Here is a 23069-nt window from a genome sequence, read left to right on the forward strand (position 1 = left end):
GTCTGAAACCGGACGTGACGTCATGCGCAACAAAGATATCGAAATATGGCACCATTTGAATTTACGAGAATCGATACACCGTAGTACTGACGGAATTCGGTCAGTGCCTACCAAGGTCCCGAATTTGGTACCAATTTTTTTTCTTTTGTAAGAAAAAACTGCATACCTTATTTTTCAGACCGTAGGGCGCACCGAATTAAAGGCGCATTATAAGGCGCATTAAAAGGGTCATATTATGGTTTTTTTCTAAATTTAAAACACTATCTTGTGGTCCACATAACATGTGATGGTGCTTTTTTGGTGAAACTGTTGCATAGTTTATGTTTTACAGACCATTTTCAAGCTGCTTTCTGAGCGTCTCTTCAGGATGCGCTGCTTTGTGGGCGGTCTTATTTACGTGGCTCACCTTCGGCAGCGTCTTCTCCCCGTCATCTTTGTTGTAGCGGTGTAGCGTGCAAGGACGGGAGTGGAAGAAGTATCAAAAGATGGAGCTAACTGTTTAAATGACATTCAGACTTTACTTAAATCAACAACGGAGCAGCATCTCCTCATCCGTGGCTCACTAGTGCAACATCAAAGCCGGAAATGTGTCCCGTGAATAACCGTCCGACCGAACCCTCTAATAACTAAAGTTCGGTGGGTAAATTATGTAAACCCACTACAGTTTTTAGCGCTTTGATAGCGAGTCTACTGACAGATATAAGTAAGAACTTTACACTACTTTATATTAGAAATGACAGCAGCGGAAGATGAATGCCACTTAACTACGGCGTCGGCATAGACTACAATGGCGGACGCGCGCACATTTTCAGGACTTATGCAGATCCCAAATACACATCAGCAGGTACCAGAAAGTAACGAAAGTCGGTTTTGCATAATATTGCGAAACAAAACGGCACGTAATATGTCTGTTAATAGGTGCCATTTTGCGGTATTTATACACACACCATAATAATACTCGTATGTTTAATGCGCCGAAAATCCATCGAGCGGTGTGGCTTCATAACTTACCGAAGTCGTACTAAAAACACCTTGACAGATTTTTGAGCGCCGTGTGTATTGTTCTATATTCTCAATGGAACATTTCAAGTAGCGATATCCGATGATATCGGACTGCCGATATTATCGGCCGATAAATACTTTAAAATGTAATATCGGAAGTTATCGGTATCGGTTTCAAAATTATCGGTATCGGTTTCAAAAAGTAAAATTGATGACTTTTTAAAACTCCGCTGTGTACACGGACGTAGGGTGAAGTACAGAGCGCCAATAAACCTTAAAGGCACTGCCTTTGCGTGCCGGCCTAGTCACATAATATCTACGGCTTTTCACACACACACAAGTGAATGCAAGGCATACTTGGTCAACAGCCATACAGGTCACACTGAGGGTGGAAGTATAAACAACTTTAACACTGTTACAAATATGCGTCACACTGTGAACCCACACCAAACAAGAATACATTTCGAGAGAACATCCGCACCGTAACACAACATAAACACAACAGAACAAATACCCAGAACCCCTTGCAGCACTAACTCTTCCGGGACGCTACAATATACACCCTCGCTACCCCCTACACACCCCCCCAACCCCGCCCACCTCAACCTCCTCATGCTCTCCCAAATTCCAAGCTGTTGTTTTGAGGCATGTTAAAAAAAAAAAGCACTTTGTGACTTCAATAATAAATATGGCAGTGCCATGTTGGCATTTTTTTCCATAACTTGAGTTGATTTATTTTGGAAAACCTTGTTACATTGTTTAATGCATCCAGCGGGGCATCACAACAAAATTAGGCATAATAATGTGTTAATTCCACGACTGTATATATCGGTATCGGTTGATATCGGAATCGCTAATCAAGAGTTGGACAATATCGGAATATCGGATATTGGCAAAAAAGTCATTATCGGATATCTCTAATTTAAAGTTTTGGTGTTGTTTACTGGAAACATCTTGCAGTTTACATGTATCTCTATGTATGACTGCCATTTACTGGTCACACTTATCATTACACCATGTACCAAATAAAATTGCTTCGAGGTCGGTAAGCACAACCAGAATTATTCCGTACATTAGTGCACTGTCGATTTTTGAGGAATTAAAGGATTTTAAGTGCGCCTTATAGTCCGAAAAATACGCTAACTACTCATGTGAACACATTGGACACTAGTTGAGGACATTATGTAATGTTTGTAATTTTGGGATCTGACATGAAAACATTTGTGAAACCCTAATTCAAAGTTAAATCAAATGAAATAAACACAACAAAAACCCTGTTTGAATCTTCTTATCGCCGTTGTCCCTTTGCCTATTTTGTAGTGCCTGCAGCCATTTCTTGTAACATTTGGTGGGGTTTTTTTCATGACTGACACATTTATAGCGGGGACAACGCCAAGCCCCGACATCAATCATAGCGGTTCCGCTTCAACACACCAACCCCTGGACATGAAATAGGGGCTGGGCGGAGGTAGACTTCAAGCATTCGCACACGCGAGTGATTCACTGCAGGGCGATTGTCTGCAAGGAGGCAGTAAAGGCAAACAGCTTATTTCCATACAAATTGCTGCAGTGTGAAGCCAAGGAAACACACACACACACACACACACACACACACACACACACACACACACACACACACACACACACACACACACACACACACACACACGCACACACTTTGGGTCTGGATGGAGACCATGAAAACAGCGTCTGTTGTGGTAAACACCTGACTTGTGTGCATTGTGCGGACATGCAAGGGCGTTAAGTCAGGACCGTTAGCTGTGTGCCTGATTGTCGTCTCTACGACCACAAAGTGTCTCACATGGGGATGACATGTCAGCCCACCCCCCTTGCCCCACCATCACATCACACCCTGCCAGTTGTGTGGTCTCTACCTCCCCTTCACATTCCTCCCTTACCTTATGTGTGTGTGAGAGCACTGATACTGGCGCTACCTTTACACTGTTTTCCAGAGGTGGGACCAAGTCATTGCTTTGCAAGTCACAAGTAAGTCTCAAGTCTTTGCCCTCAAGTCTCAAGTCAAGTCCCGAGTCAAGACAGGCAAGTCCCGAGTCAAGTCCAAAGTCAAGACTGGAAAGTCTCAAGTCAAGTCACAAGTCCTGCATTTTGAGTTTCGAGTCCTTTCAAGTCCTTTTAACCACAGACTAATATTTTTACACAGATTGTGTATGCTTTTAAACCGCTGTATTTATTTATTAAAACAAGTGCATTTGAAATAGCAGGAAAAAAAATAGTACTGACATTGCAATTCATAATAGCACTATTAACCAGTCATTTTAATAGTTTAAACAATTTTAAACATTTAACTCATTCCTTTACAGAATAAACACATTTGCAAAAACAAGTGCAACTGTACTTATTTGTACAAAAGTGTTAACATTGTATTTCCATGGCATATTGCATTGTAACTAGTTCCACAGCAGTTTCTATTCTGTTCTTACCTTATCTCATTGATCTCATCTCATACTGTATGTGTGTTTATGTGTGCGTACACATGAAAAACATAACAAATACATGAACATAACAATGACCAGAGTTGTACTTTTTAGATGTCAGGGCCCTATGCAATATGTACACATATTCTTAATATACTATACATTTTAACTGACCTTTATTTGACTATGTTTGTCTTTTTGTAGGTGGCTAAAATACGCGGTGCTGCTGACCGCCGTCTAACGTTATGTTACTGTGTGTGATACATTGACTAACGTAACGTTATGTGTAGGTACATCATGCAACCCTGCTTAAAAAAATCACTTGACAGAAAGTATGAATAAGGTAGCAAACTGCAGTGGACGCAACATATAGCTGTGTTTGAAATGATGTTATAACCATAGACATCTTATAAGTAGACGCAGTATTGGTTGCTGTGATGCGAGCAAATTGCATCTTGAAGTGGTGATGAGAAGCCGGCGAGCAGCCTAAACTGACAGTTGACAGGTAGAAAACAAAGATGCCGGGGTGGTGTTCAGCGTTTTCCTGCTCAAATGAGCGGACTGTTGAAAATAGGAATCGGGGATTACTTTTCACAAGTAAGATTTAACATTAATGTACTATTGGTTGTATTTTATGAAAATAACATTACCACAGAGTTGAGAAGGAGCAAAGATCTTCAATATTTGTATATGAAAATCACAAATAAATCTTCTGGGGGAGGATGACGCCCCTACAGGGGTTTGGTTTACAAACTTTCAGCCCCACCTAAAACAAAATTCACCAGCCGCCACTGATTATGATGCATTCTCATTTTAGGCAAAATATAAGACAATACTTTCTTAACAGTATAATTGTAACCAGGAATAAGTCTTCAAGTAACAATATTCAAATACTAACATTGTTGGGTAAGACAGCATTTGGTTTTATTCTGAATCCAGTGAAACAGATTGGTGGTTTTAGCTGATATAAAGACTTTCAGGTGTTTATATATGTTTAAGTATTTGGCAGACGCTTTTATCCAAAGCGACATACATAAAAAATACATATTTAACAATCACTGTAAACATTATCATTTAAGGGAAGAATGTAATACAAAATATCAATACAAAGTGTCAAGACAGAATAAACTCTCTGCTGCTGCAGCAACAGAGATACGGTCTATAAGATATATAGATATCTAATGTATTCATACATTGTTTATGTAGGATATACGCATGTACATATAACGTAATTATATTGTTTCTTCAACTTAAAAATAGCTGACCGATTTTTTCCCCCCTTCTCTGGGCTTATATTCCCAGTTTTGATCTCGGACGTCTGGTCACTTATAGCTTATAAAAATATTATATTACTGTTAAGCAAACTATGAATAATAAAACATGTGTCCGTTATCATAGCTACACGTATGACAAAAAAGCGCGTGAAAATGAGTGGTATTCAGTGAGGTAAAATGAATTAAATGCGCTGACAGTTCATTAATCCTGCCAAATGAATTGCACTGAGTGGAGCGGATCACCACTCCAAGATGGCGGCCCCGCGTCTCGTCTGCGCCAGTAAGCAGTAGCGCTCGATGCTGCGTCTACTTATAAGATGTCTATGGTTATGACTTTAGCAGTGAGTTTACAGCCTCACTGATTTAACTACACAGCAAATAAAAGTCATGTTACTTAGCCAATAAACGTTATCTTACATTCAAAACTTACCCTTCTTTGTGCAACTTCAAATGTCGAACGAAATTGGAAGTTGTTGCGTCTCCGTCTGTAATATTCGAACTGCGTGATTTGCATACGGCAATTCGTTTTTTGTTGACCAAGTCGTAGTTTTTATACCCGAACGAAACCAACTTTGGTATAAATCTTTCTCACTGGCGCGTTGTTTGACAACTCTTGTTCATTGGTTGTCCTGCAATTTGATTGGCTGAATGCTGTGTGATGAAAACAATGTAGATCTAATTTGATTGGCTGTTGTACTGAGAGCACACACGCTGACACGCAGCACACACGCTGATAGACAGACACGTACAAAATGAAAGCTACGGAGCGCTCCCAAATAACTTTTTAAACTTTAGGTTTTGGGGTAAGTAGCAAGTCATGTCAAGTCAAAAGGCTCAAGTCCAAGTGAAGTCACAAGTCATTGATGTTAAAGTCTAAGTCGAGTTGCAAGTCTCTTTACATTTTGTCAAGTCGAGTCTAAAGTCATCAAATTCATGACTCGAGTCTGACTCGAGTCCAAGTCATGTGACTCGAGTCCACACCTCTGCTGTTTTCAACCGAGAATGGATATTTTTTTGAAACGCTGTTTTATACGTTTTGATACGTTCATTGACAAGTCCGTGTAGGCATGCCTTAAAAGCCGAACAACAACATTGTTCTCGACTTCGAAGAATTTGGAGGTAATCCTCCTTTTTCATTGTCCCATTTACTCTCCGTAAAGCACCAGTTGCATTGGCAGCAAAACAGGCCCAGAGCATAATACTACCACCACCATGCGTGACAGTAGGTATGGTGTTCCTGGGATTAAAGGCCTCACCTTTTCTCCTCCAAACATGTTGCTGGTTATTGTGGCCAAACAGCAACAATGAAAAGGGAGGATCACCTCCAAATTCTTCAGGACAACCTAAAATCATCAGGCTTGGGCGCAGTTGGGTGTTCCAACAGGACAATGACCCCAAAAACATGTCAAAAGTGGTAAAGGAATGGCTAAATCAGGCTAGTATTAAGGTTTTAGAATGGCCTTCCCAAAGTCCTGACTTAAATGTGTGGACAATGCTAAAGAAACAAGTCCATGTCAGAAAACCAACAACTTTAGCTGAACTGCACCAATTTTGTCAAGAGGAGTGGTCAAAAATTCAAGCAGAAGCTTGTGGATGGCTACCAAAAGCGCCTTATTGCAGTGAAACTTGCCAAGGGACATGTAAGCAAATATTAACATTGCTGTATGTTAAATTGTCCCATTTACTCTCTGTAAAGCACCAGTTGCATTGGCAGCAAAACAGGCCCAGAGCATAATACTACCACCACCATGCATGACGGTATGCATGGTGTTCCTGGGATTAAAAGGCCTCACCTTGTCTCCTCCAAACATATTGCTGGGTATTGTGGCCAAACAGCAACAATGAAAAATGAGGATTACCTCCAAATTCTTCAAGACAACCTAAAATCTTAAGCCCGGAGGTTGGGTCTTGGGCGCAATTGGGTGTTCCAACAGGACAATGACCCCAAACACATGTCAAAAGTGGTAAAGGAATGGCTAAATCAGGCTAGAATTAAGGTTTTAGAATGGCCTTCCCGAAGTCCTGATTTAAACATGTGGAAAATGCTGAAGAAACAAGTCCATGTCAGAAAACCAACAAATTTAGCTGAACTGCACCAATTTTGTCAAGAGGAGTGGTCAAAAATTCAACCAGAAGCTTGTGGATGGCTACCAAAAGCGCCTTATTGCAGTGAAACTTGCCAAGGGACATGTAAGCAAATATTAACATTGCTGTATGTACACTTTTGACCCAGCAGATTTGCTCACATTTTCAGTCGACCCATAATAAATTCATAAAAGAACCAAACTTCATGACTGTTTTTTTGTGACCAACAACTATGTGCTCCCATCACTCTATCACAAAAAAATAAGAGTTGTAGAAATTATTGGAAACTCAAGAGAGCCATGACATTATGTTCTTTACAAGTGTACGTAAACTTTTGACCACGACTGTAGGTCCAAAAAAGGTATTTCATAGGTAGTTTGAGATAAGGTTTAAGTTTTCATTAACGCTTAAGTTTGAATGGTAAAAATGGTTTAAAAAACATAAAAAGAAAATGTTTCAAACTACAATGGAACTTTTTTTATGTTGCTAAAAAAAACAAGAGAGAGCCGCCTGTAAGAGTTTTAAGATGGCCAGTAGCACTACTTGTTGCTTGTTGAGAAGAGCGGCTCTCCAAAAGTTTAATTACAAATTGATAGATCTGATTACTCGTTTATTATGGTGACAAAGTTGGCAACACGTATCCCTCCTGCTCCGTCTTCTTATTCTCTGGCAGACCAGGGGCCTGATCTACTAAGATCCAAATACCACACACAAAATAGTGTGTGCAAACTATTAAATAGTGTGTATTGTTAGTGGGCGTGTTGTGTGTGATTTACTAAAACTGCGCGTGCAATTGTAAAGTTGGGCAGAACGCCTTATTTGAATAAGGATTTTTCGTGTACTATACGGGGCATCACCACAGAGACACTCTTATTTACTGCGCATTCATGTTATCATGCCCCTACTTGTTTTCTAACATGCAGGAGACATGTAACACTTTTTATGGGCATTTTAAAAGCAGTACTGCCGTGCATCTACCGTATTTTTCGGACTATAAGTCGCTCCGGAGTATAAGTCGCACCGGCCGAAAATGCATAATAAAGAAGGAAAAAAACATATACAAGTCGCACTGGAGTATAAGTCGCATTTTTTGGGGAAATTTATTTGATAAAACCCAACACCAAGAATAGACATTTGAAAGGCAATTTAAAATAAATAAAGAATAGTGAACAACAGGCTGAATAAGTGTACGTTATATGACGCATAAATAACCAACTGAGAACGTGCCTGGTATGTTAACGTAACATATTATGGTAAGAGTCATTCAAATAACTATAACATATAGAACATGCTATACGTTTACCAAACAATCTGTCACTCCTAATCGCTAAATCCCATGAAATCTTATACGTCTAGTCCAGTGGTTCTTAACCTGGGTTCGATCGAACCCTAGGGGTTCGGTGAGTCGGGCTCAGGGGTTCGGCGGAGGTCAAGACACACCCGACTCATCTTGTAAATAAAAACTTCTCCCTATCGGCGTATTACGGACACAGCAACAGCAGAAGTCACACTGATTTGCAGGTGTGTAATTTGTTGTGAGTTTATGCACTGTGTTGGTTTTGTTCTTTGAACAAGGTGATGTTCATGCACGGTTCATTTTGTGCACCAGTAAAAAAACATGGTAACACTTTAGTATGGGGAACATACCGTATTTCCTTGAATTGGCGCAGGGAATATAATATTCGCACGTCTAGAATTACTGCCGGGTCAAACTCGTTTCTCAAAATAATTAACGCATGCTTGGCCTTATCGCCGGTTCATTATTAACGCCGGATCAAATTCGTTTCGCAAAATATTAATTTTATTATCGCATGTCTATCATTTTCGCCGGGTCAAACTCGTTTCGCAAAATATTTAGCATATGGCTAGAACATCTGCCGGGTCAAATTCGTTACGTCACGAGTGACGCTTTACCTGTCCTCATTTTCAAAATGGAGGAAGCTGCTTTCAGTAGTTTGCAATCGCACAAAGGAAAAAAGATAAAGAGCTATTCAGTAGGATTTAAGGTCCAAGCTATTGAATACGTTTATATTGAGTATGCTAAAAAGAACAGTAAGCAGCTATGTTTTATTAATATACCGTAGCTGCGTGTGTCAAATACTGTATGAGTCATTAAACCTCCTGGTGGTAGAGGGCGCTGCCGCGCTAGTGATCCTTCTTGCGACTTCCGGTACTGCAGAAGAAGTGACAACACGCAGCAAGAGATTTTTTTTCTTTTTTTTTCTCTCGCCTGAACTTTTACTTTTAACATGGAGGATTACATACCGGTATCTAAAATAAAACAGTTTTCTAAACTGGACTTTCAATCGAAGCAGGCGGTAATAATTAAAGGAATATCTCCATCGAGACAGAGATACTTTTAAAACTGAAGAAAGAAAATAATGAAGACTTCTATAACCAAGTTATCGATGCTTTTGGTCAGAAGGAGCTGCAAATGGACTCCATTTATAAGTACAGGTAAGACCATAATAACGTTTTTCTTATTAAATGTGCTTTCCATGAATGCTTACATCACACTCAAAGCGCACGCCTAAATTTACCGCATTCCTTTTGGTAAACGCCGGAGTGAGAAGAGGTTTTAAAATAATTACCGCATGCACGGCCATCCCGCCGGCTTCCGGTAAACGCCGGAGTGACAGAAGGTTTTAAATTAATTAGCGCCCCTGCAGCTATTCAAGGAAATACGGTATTAACCATTAATTAGTTGCTTATTAACATGCAAATTAGTAACATATTGGCTCTTAACTAGTCATTACTAAGTACTTATTAATGCCTTATTCGGCATGGCCTTATTATAACCCTAACCCTCTAACCCTGGCCCTAACCCTCTAACCCTAACCCTAACCAAATAACTCTAAATTAAGTCTTTGTTACTTAGAATATGTTCCCCTAGTGTCTAAAAAACTTTAAATTAAGTCTTTGTTACTTAGAATATGTTCCCCATACTAAAGTGTTACCAAAAACATATAACTTTGTCTTGAATTTGAAAAAAAAAAACATTTTATTTTTCACTAAAGAAGGGTTCGGTGAATGCGCATTTAAAACTGGTGGGGTTCGGTACCTCCAACAAGGTTAAGAACCACTGGTCTAGTCTCTTACGCGAATGAGCTAAATAATATTATTTGATATTTTACGGTAATGTGTTAATAATTTCACACATAAGTCGCTCCTGAGTATAAGTCGCACCCCCGGCCAAACTATGAAAAAAACTGCGCCTTATAGTCCGAAAAATACGGTACATTGAAACTTTATTCATCCCAGAGGGGAAATTAAGAAAAATATTATAGTAATCCTATAAGAAATATTTTAATAATATATATTCTATGTGAAACAAAAAGAAAAACCTTTAAAAATAGATTTAATGATAACAAAACGCATCAATTTTATTTGTTTTAATAAGTCCTTAAATGATGTTGCTGAATAGACGTTTTATATAATATTTTTTATTTCTGTCCATCCAAAATGTTGACACACATATCTAGGACGGAGTATTCTCGTCTGTGCATCGTCTGATCCTGTGGCCGTGTGTGGAACTGTCAGTTTGCACGTCCTTCTCACATATGCTAAATAGTGTTCGCAAAACGGTGATGAGTGTTGATAAATCACATTGCGCTTGCTAAATCATTATTTTGCATCTTCTCCTCCCGGTATTGTGGGCGCGTTGATGATCAGCATATATTTTGCATATTACAGACGACAGACACAAAATGGATCACACGCCCTAGTCTGCTCACTTAACAGACGCAATGCACTTTGCATTCGTTTAGTGCTATCAGGTTTGCACATGTTTTAGTACACGCAAACGTTCAATAAATCTGGCTCTGAGTGTGCTATTAGTGGGCGTTTTGCATGTGCTCTACTAAGACTGCAGGTACAATTGATAACAAGTGCAGACCGCCCTAGTTAAATGAGGTTTTTGCGTGTACTACGTGGCAACATGGGGACACATTTCCCTCAACATTTAATTTATCATGCTCCTACTTTTTGCAATATTTTGAAACATGCAGCAGACACCTATGCACCCCTTTTTCTGTGCATTTTAGAGGCAATCCCGTCGTGCATCTAAAATGTAATACACTTTTTTGAGCACGCTGAAGGTGTATCAGATGTCGCATCACTTATACTTAGAAAGTAAAATAAACGATAAATTAAGATAGAATACTTTTAACTAGGGATGTCCGATAATGGCTTTTTGCCGATATCCGATATTCCGATATTGTCCAACTCTTTAATTACCGATAGCGATATCAACCGATACCGATATCAACCGATACCGATATATAGTCGTGAAATTAACACATTATTATGCCTAATTTGGACAACCAGGTATGGTGAAGATAAGGTCCTTTTTAAAAAATATATAAAAAATAAAGTAAGATAAATAAATTAAAAACATTTTCTTGAATAAAAAAGAAAGTAAAACAATATAAAAACAGTTACATAGAAACTAGTAATTAATGAAAATGAGTAAAATTAACTGTTAAAGGTTAGTACTATTAGTGGACCAGCAGCACGCACAATCATGTGTGCTTACGGACTGTATCCCTTGCAGACTGTATTGATATATATTGATATATAATGTAGGAACCAGAATATTAATAACAGAAAGAAACAACCCTTTTGTGTGAATGAGTGTAAATGGGGGAGGGAGGTTTTTTGGGTTGGTGCACTAATTGTAAGTGTATCTTGTGTTTTTTATGTTGATTTAATAAAAAAAAATTAAAAAATAAAATAAAAAAAACATACCGATAATAAAAAAAACGATACCGATAATTTCCGATATTACATTTTAAAACATTTATCGGCCGATTATATCCGTAAAATGTATGTGTAAAAAAAAAAGGATGATTTGTACATTTTCAAAATTTCAGAATTTTTAAACGAAGACAACATTCTGAAGTTGACTTTGTTTTTAAGTTATCATGCCATGATTAGACCAGTCCTTACCTCTTGGAAATAGATTTTCCTATTTAAAGTTAAAGTTAAAGTTCCAATGATTGTCACACACACACTAGGTGTGGTGAAATTTGTCTTCTGCATTTGACCCATCCCCATGTCCACCCCCTTGGAGGTGAGGGGAGCAGTGAGCAGCAGCGTGTGCCGCGCTCAGGAATCATTTGGTGATTTAACCCCCAACTCCAACCCCTGATGCTGAGTGCCAAGCAGGGAGGCAATGGGTCCCATTTTTTGGAGTCTTTGGTATGACTCAGCCGGGGTTTGAACTCACAGCCTCCCAGTCTCAGGGCGGACACTCTAACCACAAGGCCACTGAGCTGGTTTTTGACCCAAGTGAAGTGAAGTGAAGTGAATTACATTTATGTAGCGCTTTTTCTCAAGTGACTCAAAGCGCTTTACATTGTGAAACCCAATATCTAAGTTACATTTAAACCAGTGTGGGTGGCACTGGGAGCAGGTGGGTAAAGTGTCTTGCCCAAGGACACAACGGCAGTGACTAGGATGGCGGAAGCGGGGATCGAACCTGCAACCCAGAAGTTGCTGGCACGGCCACTCTACCAACAAGAAAATGTACATCGCTAAAAGGTTTTATATGAAAAACGAACGGCATTAAAAAACAAAACACATCAATTTAATTTGTTTTTATAAGCCCCTCAATTAGCAGCAACACAATTATAAAAATATATTGCTGAATAGATGATAATGTTTTTTATTTTTGACGCTCCATATATGTTGACACAACACCGTAGGACAAAGCTGCAGCGCGATCGACGCAAAACAGCTAAGCAGAACAGTTTTTAGTCTTGATAAATCACACTGCGTGTGCTAAATAATTGTATTTGCATTTCCTCCACGCAGTTTTGTGAGCGTTCTGGTGATCATCATATATTCTGCATATTCATGGAGACAAACAGGCTAACTGGATTGAGCTCTTTATTTTGCTCACTAAAGAGACGCAATCCTCTACGCACGAGCGTATTAATTCAGCTTTACATGCGCTATAAAGTTTGCCTGTGTTTTATTACACGCACACCTTTAATAGATCAGTCCCTAGGTGCACTATAAAGTTAGAAATACATCCATAACATGTTTACGGGCGAGACGGCCACACATCAATGAATGTATGGGAGAGAGTGGGGTAAGCATGCAGAAATATGTCAAAACAAACAACAACAATGGCGGACCACAGCTTAAGATGAATATCTTCCTACCATTTGGGAGACAACATACTTAAGATATCCTGCATTTCTGTCTCATATAGTCACACAAAAATGAAAATAGGCCAGTGTATCCCTCTAGAAAAAGCTACTATTAGGTCTTAAGCAACACACACACGGCTTGTCATTATAGCGTCTAGTGGAATGGTGATGTCATACATAAAGAGCCCATGACATAGGTGTACATTAGGTCAGTGCGTCTCAATTATTTCCTGTCATGACCACATGGGGGACACCATTTTTCCACAACCCCCCTTGACTATTGAGTACTTGATAATATTTCATTTAATAAAATAAAATGAACATTACCCACTATTTGAGAAACACTGCTTTAGGTACACTTGCATTATTAGTACAAAAACTGAATCATACACCCTGCCTTTACTTTAATGACAGTGCCTGCCATTGTATGTTTATTATGACTGTAGGGTTCCTGTAGTTTGCGATGCACTGCACATTTTGCTGACTTCATTAAAACTAATAATTAGGGATGTTCTGATCAGGGTTTTATGTTGCTGATTCTGATCATCCATGAGTGACATCATCCGATACTAATCACATGTAATAACTGTAAATGTTTCAATGTATTTATGGTGAGTGCTATTGACATTTAATGATATCAACACAATATTTAAACTAGTTCCTTATTATTTTCCTCTGTGTGTAATATGTTTAGCCTCAACCCACAATAATACTTATTATACAAAGAAATGCCGTTTATTTTTCATAATGCAGGTGATTATTATTAGCTTAGAGCTGGGCTGTCGAACTAATTTTCCACTGAGGGCCACGTCGCAGTTATGGCTGCCCTCAGAGGGCCGCTTGTAACAATAATTAATTTATGAATATAAATGTATAGGGATTCATTTCATGATATTGTTATACAACTGTATATGCATTTGATTACAATATATTTTTTACATACAAGATACTGTAAAAAAATAAATAAAAAAAATTGCAATTTTGCAGTAAAAAAAACTCAATCGCTACAATTTTTCTGTAAAATTTACGGTGGTTTTACAGCCATATTACTGTAAATGTAAAAACGGTTCTATTGTTTTTCTTACAGTAACATTCTGGCAACTGAGCTTGCCAGTTTTTTACCGTAAAATCTATCGTCATTTCTACAGTGATGGATAACTTGCTTTGAAGCGACTCATTATATTATTTTTATTTCTATTTAAAAAAAAAATTGTTATATGTATGATAGCATTATATTTGTTGCAGATAATATTAACGTTTAAAAGATATGCAGTAGCATGCAATACATGTATTTCTCTCAAAATGGAAAGAATACATTTAGTAAGAAAAGATAACATGCGTCAGTCAATAAAGTAGTTTATTTCAATGCTTTCGCTGGCCCGGGGCCTTGAATTTGACACCTGTGGCTTAGAGGAGCGGCTCCACACCGTGTATGGAGACACATAATTAGCTGCTAGCTGCTTGTCATCCGGGGGAATAAAACCCAAATACAATGTCAGCCAGAGGGGATATAAACGCACATACTTTTTCACGAAAATCGGCACATAATGACCCTAATAATAGGCAGAGGAAATAACTAAAAAGCTATAAATGCGCTGTTGAAGTCATTAACTAATTAACACAACAGTTCCTCACTTTACGTGAGAGGTCATACAATTAATGCAAATAAATGACATATTTATGTATATAAAGGTGTAATATTGTGACAAACAAGGTGACATTAGAAACAGTTCTTATATATGGAAGTAGAATTGTCTCACAACAACTTATATATATCAATATGATATTAATACTATAATATTAATACTATATATACTAATACTATAATATTAATACTATATATTAATAAATATACAAATACAAATGTGATATACAAATAAATAAATAATTTGTATAAATAAACGCGTATTTCTAAATATATTTTTGAGATTTGAAAATATATACAAATAAAATGTATAAATATAAAAATGTGACAAAAATAAATCAATAATTTGTATGAATAAACGTGTATTTGTAAATATATTTTTGAGATTCGAAAATAAATATGCTTGATTTTGTATTTGTATTTGTATTGAATTTGCATATGTGGATCGCTTTTTTGCTTTTGTGTCGATGAGACATTCCTACCACAAACCAGATGCACAAATAAATGTGACCTACACACTCCCCTGAACAACCAGCAGAGGGCACTGCAGCCAGAGCGGTCTGGGTCACAGAGCATTATATGCATGATATGCAAAATACCTGGAGTTCTCTGCACAAAAACAATCCACGTCTTTACAGAGAGAACGCACAACGGGCCTGAGCTAGCTAACGTTAGTGTTGTATTAGCTAATGCTAATTCATCCAGTTAATTTTAAAGACTGTGCTAGTTGCTTATTTTATTGTATCAATGCTGTTTATTGACCTTGTCCCGATGTAGATACTGATCTCTTATCAGTGCAATGTGTGTCAAATCATACCAAAAGTCATGACGTAATATGACCCTCCCTAGTGTGCCTCTGATTGGCTCGCCAGTGTCTGACCATGTCTGTGACCCAGACCGCTCTGGCTGCAGTGCCCTCTGCTGGTTGTTCAGGTGCATCTGGTTTGTGGTAGAAATGTCTCATCGACACAAAAGCAAAAAAGCGATCCACATATGCAAATTCAATACAAATACAAATACAAAATCAAGCATATTTATATTCAAATCTCAAAAATATATATACAAATACACGTTTATTTATACAAATTCTTGATTTATTTGCATGTCACATTTTTCCATCCATCCATCCATTTTCTACCGCTTATCCTTTTCGGGGTCGAGGGGGGTGCTACAATCGGGCGGAAGTCGGGGTACACCCTGGACAAGTCGCCACCTCATCGCAGGGCTAACACAGATAGACAGACAACATTCACACTCACATTCACACACTAGGGCCAATTTAGTGTTGCCAATCAACCTATCCCCAGGTGCATGTTTTTGGAGGTGGGAGGAAGCCGGAGTACCCGGAGGGAACCCACGCAGTCACGGGGAGAACACGCAAACTCCACACAGAAAGATCCCGAGCCCGGGATTGAACTCAGGACTATATCAGGACCTTCGTATTGTGAGGCACATGCACTAACCCCTGTGCCACCGTGCTGCCCATTCATATTGATATATATAAGGGCCTTGTGATACAAGTCGCCACCTCATCACAGGGCCTTTATATATATCAGTATGTATTAATATCATATTGATATATATAAGGGCCCTGTGATGAGGTGGCGACTTGTCCAGGGTGTACCCGCCTTCCGCCCGAATGCAGCTGATAGGCTCCATCACCCCCCGCGACCCCAAATGGGACAAGCGGTAGAAAATGGATGGATGGATGATATATATATAAGTTGACGTGAGACAATTCTACTTCCATACTTATATGATGAACTCCAACCACCATAATAAACTTGCTGTTAATTAATTACCGTATTTTCCGCACTATAAGGCGCACCTAAAAACCCCCCAATTTTGTCAAAAGCTGACAGTGCGCCTTATAATCCGGTGCACCTTATATATGGACCAATATTGAGCCACAACAAACCTAAACTTAATTTTCATAAAGTTTCGGTCTCGCAACTACGGTAAGCAGCCTCCAACTTCATTTTCCCCCGTAGAAGAAGAAGTTCTTCTCCTATGGTAAGCAGCCGCCCCCGTAGAAGAAGAAGTGCGCGGTGCATACTGGGATATATGACTGCGCGAGGCGTGCCGTTTCATTTCCATTTGTGTGTTTATGTCTATCTGTGTTGGCCCAGCGATGAGCTGGCGACTTGTCCAGGGTGTACCCCGCCTTCCGCCCGATTGTAGCTGAGATAGGCTCCAGCGCCCCCCGCGACTCCGAAGGGAATAAGCGGTAGAAAATGGATGGATGGATGTAAAGACCCAAAAATGGCTCCTATTAAGAGACACGCTTACGACGCAGAGTTTAAACTTAAGACGATCAATAGAACACGGGAATAGAGCAGCAGCGACACTGACTCGATTAATGACGACTTCGACGAGACGCCCAACTGTTTAATTCGGACACTGAAGAAGAAGAATTTGAGGGATTCGTGGATGAGGAATAACTTCATAAAGTGAGCTTTACACGTTTATTTTGTGTGTTGTGTGGTGTGACATTAACGTTCGAGCAACGTTGAGTTATTGATATATTGTTATTGCTCTGCACTATTTCGAGTGTTACTATATCGTGATTGCACTAACGTTTGATTTACCGTAACAGTATCACTGTTTTGTACGTGTTTATTGAATCAGGGAAAAGTTCCCCTCCACTATGTGATATAAATGTTGCACTACATGTTATACCTTGCTGTTGTTAAAAGATAAACAAAACACCACGTCACTGACTTTACCTCGGGGAAAATAATAAAAAAGCTGTTTATTCATTTTGGGAGTGAACAGAGTTGTAATCTATTGATAAAGTTTGACTGACCTATCTGACTGTTTTGTTGACATTCCCTTTAGCGCAGCTCCATCCAATGGATTAATAGGTGCGCCTTATAATCCGGGTGCGCCTTATATATGAACAAAGTTTTGAAGTCATTGAAGGTGCGCCTTATAATCCGGTGCGCCTTATAGTGCGGAAAATACGGTATGTCCTAACATTTGCAGGTGAAAATATGTGATGTGAGCCACTTGGTCAATTTATGGCTTTTCACACATTTCTCTCAAAGTTGTAAACACGTTGACGCCTCCGTGTTGACCACACAGAAGAATAAAACACCTGATTGACACTTTTACAGCATGTAATATTGAAGTTTGGATACATTTACATTTATTGGCATGGGAAGTTGTCCACAATGGTGTACTTCCTATGTGTTGTCCTCACTTACCCACAGCTCTGATGACCAAGCCGGTGGCGGACTTGAGGGCTCTCCGCATCCAGGCTTCCCTCAGCACCTCCAAGCTGCCGACGCTCCCCTGGACCAGAAGCACCAAGTTCTCCATCCAGCCCTGGAAGTTCACGTCCCCCATGGCCCGGACGAGTCTTTTATTCCAAAAGCTGCGCAGGTTTTGCGCCTTAAAGTCCGCGAACACCTCCAGCCCGGTGGCGGTGCCGCTGCGGCGGTTGTGGTGAAGCCGGTGTTGGCTCTCGTCGTCCGGCCCGAACACCACCGCCAGGGAGGCGGCGGACAGTTGCACCGGCCGCGGCTGTAAGAGCGACATGTCCGTGTGAAAGGTAATGACTCGACTTGTTGAATTTATCGCTCGTTAGTCCCGTGGAAACATCGTAAGGTCCTCCGCTGTGAGAGTGCTCCAGCCCACTGGTGTCACCCAGCAGGAGGGGAGGGGGGAAGGGCGGGAGTGTTGGGTCACACAGGTGGACCTCCCACTCTCGTGCGTGTGCGTGCGCGCGCTTCTGCGAGCACACCAGCACAGGTACCTCAATTTACGAGCTTACGAGGTTCTTTGGTGGACGTCTTAACCCAGGGCCGGCCCGTGGCATAGGCCGTATAGGCAAATGCTAAGGGCGCCGTCCATCAGGGGGCGCCACGCCAGTGCCACAAATGTTGGAGAAAAAAAAAAAAAAAAAAATTGGTACTATTATTTCTAAATACAAAAAATAATCCCACGTTAATTAAAATGCAAAGTAAAGCCTATTTAATAGAAATATTATTTGTTACAACATTACGGCCCCCCCTGCCCCCGCACGGTGCGCCCCCTCCCTTCCCGTATCATGACTGTTTATGGACGTCACCGCATCAAAAAAATCAACACAAGATGTCAAAACGGCCAAAACTGTCAGGTGCCCAGGGAAGAAAAAAGAGAAAAGAAGAGGAGAAACGAGAAAAAGACAGTGGTAGCAGGGAGGTAACATTAGCCTACATGAAATTATTTGTCTGTTACAGAATGTGATAGTAACCTGGCTTTTTAGCATTAAGCTAATGTTACATGATTCGGCAATTGCTAATCAATAAATAGCTAGTTCTGTTTTAACGTCTGGTTAATATTGTGGAGGGGGCTAAATTGTTATGGAAAATAATAATGTAATGTTAGGTAATTACAGTACTCCCACCTTACATTCCTCAGGGACATTTGTATTAGATCTTTTAAGCAGGTGTTTTCTGTTTACATAGTTATTGCCTTCTGGTTAGCTAATGTTTGCCCTGCAGGTAATAGTCACTTTTCCACCCCTTTATATATTAGGTATAGTTGTAAGCCTAGTTGTTAAAGTGCACATCATTAATGTTAATTAAGCAATATCACATGAGAGGGAATGCTGTTTTTTTAATTTGAGCACTGCTGTGATTCGGTTAAAGATAATCATAACATAACATTCTCATATAATATGTTAATTTGCTTTCTTTAAGTAAAAAAAAAAGTCAAATACAAAGCTATTCGGTTTCTTGTGAGTATATACACTTCACTGCCGATGTGAGGGGGGCGCCACCTAAAATCTTGCCCAGGGCGCCAGATTGGTTAGGGCCAGGCCTGTCTTAACCCAAAACACTCGTATCTCAAACCAACACCTCCTATTGAAATTCATCTAAATCAATTTTGACCGGTGCTTGTCAGCAGAGAAAAAACAAGATAAATAACTTAAATATTAATGAAATACAGTGTATAAACCGAATGTAAATTTCACAAATCAGATTTTTTGGGGGCAGTCTAAACCAGGGGTCCCCAAACTACAGCCCAGCGTCCAAAATCTGTCCCAAGTTTCCATCCATCCATTTTCTACCACTTGTCCCTTTTGGGGTCGCGGGGGGTCGCTGGAGCCTATCTCAGCTGCATTCGGGCGGAAGGCGGGGTACACCCCTGGACAAGTCGCCACCTCATCGCAGGGCCAACACAGATAGACAGACAACATTCACACTCACATTCACAGTTTTATTTTTTAAAATTTGACCTTTCTAATTCATTTTCTACCGCTTGTTACTCTCGGTGTCTTCTAGCCGCTCAGGCAAATCATATTGTCTAAAAATGCATTTTCCCATCGATAACGGCAAGTGCAAGCTCTGCTCTTTCAGTCAATTAGTGCGTGAGGAATATGTATATACATATATACGTACATATATACACAAATATATATACGTACATATATATATATATATATATATATATATATATATATATATATATATATAATATATATATATATATATATATACATATATCTATACATATATACGTACATATATATACGTATATATATATATACGTATATATATACATATATACGTATATACATATACATGTATATACATATACACGTAAATACATATACGTATACGCGTATATATATATATACATATATATATATATATATATATATATATATACATATATATATATATATATATATGTATATACATATATATATATATATATATATATATATATATATATATATATATATATATATATATATATATATGTATGTATATATATATATAAATAATAATAATAATGAATTGCATTTGTTACGCACTTTACATTTGTTAAAATCTCAAAGTGCTACAAAGTATTAAAAATAAAAATAGAAAGTAAGAATATATAATAAAAAATTAAAATAGAAATGAATCATGACACACACTAGATAAAACAGAAACATAGATAAAGTACAAACAAGAGCCTGAAAGCACTGGATAAAAAAAACAGATAAGCAAGCAGTGCATTTAAAAACAAGATATATATATATATATAAATTATTTTAACCCAATGCCCCAAAAAGTTTAGGGATCACTGGTCTAAACACTCCAAAGTGCTTGAAATCTGATCTTCTCAATCAGATTCAGGCCACATCTGGAGATAGTCCTGAATCCGATTGGAATCTGATCTTTTCAAATGTGACTTTAGTCTAAACTTTGGTTATACGGTGTAGCGGTACTAGTAAAGTACCGCGATAAACGGTACTATACCGCCTTTAAAATAATACCGGTTCCCTTTTTTATTTTTCTATTAACGGGCATGACGGCGCGCCGTCGTGACATTGCTGGTTTTACGAGCAGAGGAGTATGTTCGGCAACGCACAATCACGGAATACTTAAAAGCAGACACAGCGTGTGGACAGAAAAGGGAGAATGGACACATTTTGGCTTAAAAATTAACGATAAAGGTGAAGCTATAACACTCAAACGCCGATCTACAAGAGGTGCTTTAAACAGCTAGCTAGTGGCTAACATCCATCCGCAGTCAGGAGTGTTTTAGCTACTTCTAAATCAATAATCCTCGCCTCCATGGCGACGAATAAAGTAACTTTCTTACAAGTATCATCCCAGCAGGATGAGGAATAGCTAAACATGCTTCACTACACACCGTAGGAGGATACAATAGGTCACCACTAACAGGCTAGTGCTTCTCAATGTAAACAAACGCCATGGGTGGATCTACACCTGACATCCACTGTAATGATACCAAGTACAAGAGCGTATCTAGTCGCTACTAAAATCACAAAATCTTTTTTCCTTATTTTAAAAATGTATATTATATTTATAAACTCAGGAAATATGTCCCTGGACATATGGGGACTTTAAATATGACCAATGTGTGACCCTGTAACTGCTTGGTATCGGATCGATACCCAAATTTGTGGTATCATTCAAAACAAATGTAAAGCATCCAAACAACAGAATAATAAGTGTTTGTTACATTTTAACAGAAGTGTAGATAGAACATGTTAAATCAGAAAGTAAGCAGATATTAACAGTAAATGGACAAGTAGATTAATAATGCATTTCTTACCGCTTGTCCCTCATAATTTTGACAAAATAAATGAATAAGAAATGACACAAAATCTCATTGCACACGTCAACAGCCAAATTAAGAGCCTTTGTTTGCTTATTACTAAAAGACAAGTTGTCTAGTATGTTCACTATTTTAAGGACAAACTTGTTCTTCGATTCCAATAAGAAACTTATGTTTAATAGACCGTAAGATTTTTTTTGTTAAAATAAAGTCAGTAATGCCTTTTTTTGTGGTCCCCTTTATTTAGAAAAGTATCGAAATTCATTTTGGTACGGGTACCAAAATATTGGTATCGGGACAACCCCAGTCTACACGCAATGCGACCTGAATGCGACCCCTATGTGACTTTTTCGTTACGTAATTCGTGGGAAAGACGGAGCCCGCCAGTGGAAGTTGATATTTCATCACAACATCGGGTTTCGGTGAGCAAAGTCTTCTTTCGACGGCCGAATTTTCAGCGCATCACTAATCAATAGTGCGCAAATAATAGGCTAGAGCTGAAAGAGCCTGGAAGTGAAAAGCAGTGGTGGTCGACCCTATCCTCTAACCCAAACCCCAACCCTAAAACCTAACCCTAACCTCTAACTCTAACCCTAACCCTAACCCTAACCCTAACCCTAACCCTAACTCTAAGATATAGTGTATAGCAATAAAAAACATTTGACAGTCAGGACGTCTATGTGAATTTGCATTTGTGTTGCAAACACCAACTAGACTTGGTTGCTCATGGGTGAAATTAGTTGCATGATATGATGCCTCAATTCTCATAGTTGCTAGTTTAGCCAAACTAAAAACCAAATACAGTCGTCTTCTGTGGCAAATTGCAACATATTAGCAAGTGGCTAATTAATAGGCACTTGCCTACTCATGTCACTCATAGAATTCTGAATACCTTTATCTTGTGCCTGTTTCTCATCTTCTTCTTTCCTTCTTTTTCTAAACTGGGCACTTTTGGTATTTTACTTTGATCCATGATGAAGTTGAAAACTCAACATCGTTAACTTTGTCATTACCTTTTGTCACGTAATCATGAGACGAAGCGGCTGGGGAGAAGAAATTCAGGGCTTCTCTGCTTAGGCTGCTGCCCCCGCGACCCGACCTCGGATACGCGGAAGAAGATGGATTTTTTTTGCGTTTAATTTTGTGAGCTGAAATTTTCTACATCCAATTATGCTGAAAATTCAATTGAATAAAAAATTGTAAGCAACATGAATGCCTTCATGAATATGCACCGCCCCTACCTAATAAAGACATGATGAATTAAATAGTAAAGGGAGGGGCGGCCCTGGGCTGTGTGACCACACTGCTGGGAGCAGGCTAATATATTAATCATGTTGCCAGCATGAGGGTGTGGGTCGTCTTGTTTTGTTTGTAGATCTTTCATCCTTTT

General features: G+C 39.0%; 1 protein-coding gene across 1 annotated transcript in view; it reads right to left on the minus strand.

Moving 5' to 3' along the window:
- stox1 (storkhead box 1) overlaps window positions 1–18659 on the minus strand; it is a 63558-nt gene extending 44899 nt beyond the window's left edge. Inside the window, exon 1 of the mRNA XM_062057610.1 lies at window positions 17824–18659. Within this exon, the coding sequence (XP_061913594.1) occupies window positions 17824–18157 (334 nt within the window). The 5' untranslated portion in view covers window positions 18158–18659. The remainder of the gene's footprint in view (window positions 1–17823) is intronic.
- Between the last annotated feature and the right edge of the window lie 4410 nt (window positions 18660–23069).

The sequence above is a fragment of the Entelurus aequoreus genome, linkage group LG09, assembly GCF_033978785.1.
Source record: "Entelurus aequoreus isolate RoL-2023_Sb linkage group LG09, RoL_Eaeq_v1.1, whole genome shotgun sequence".
In the NCBI taxonomy this organism is placed as follows: Eukaryota; Metazoa; Chordata; class Actinopteri; order Syngnathiformes; family Syngnathidae; genus Entelurus; species Entelurus aequoreus.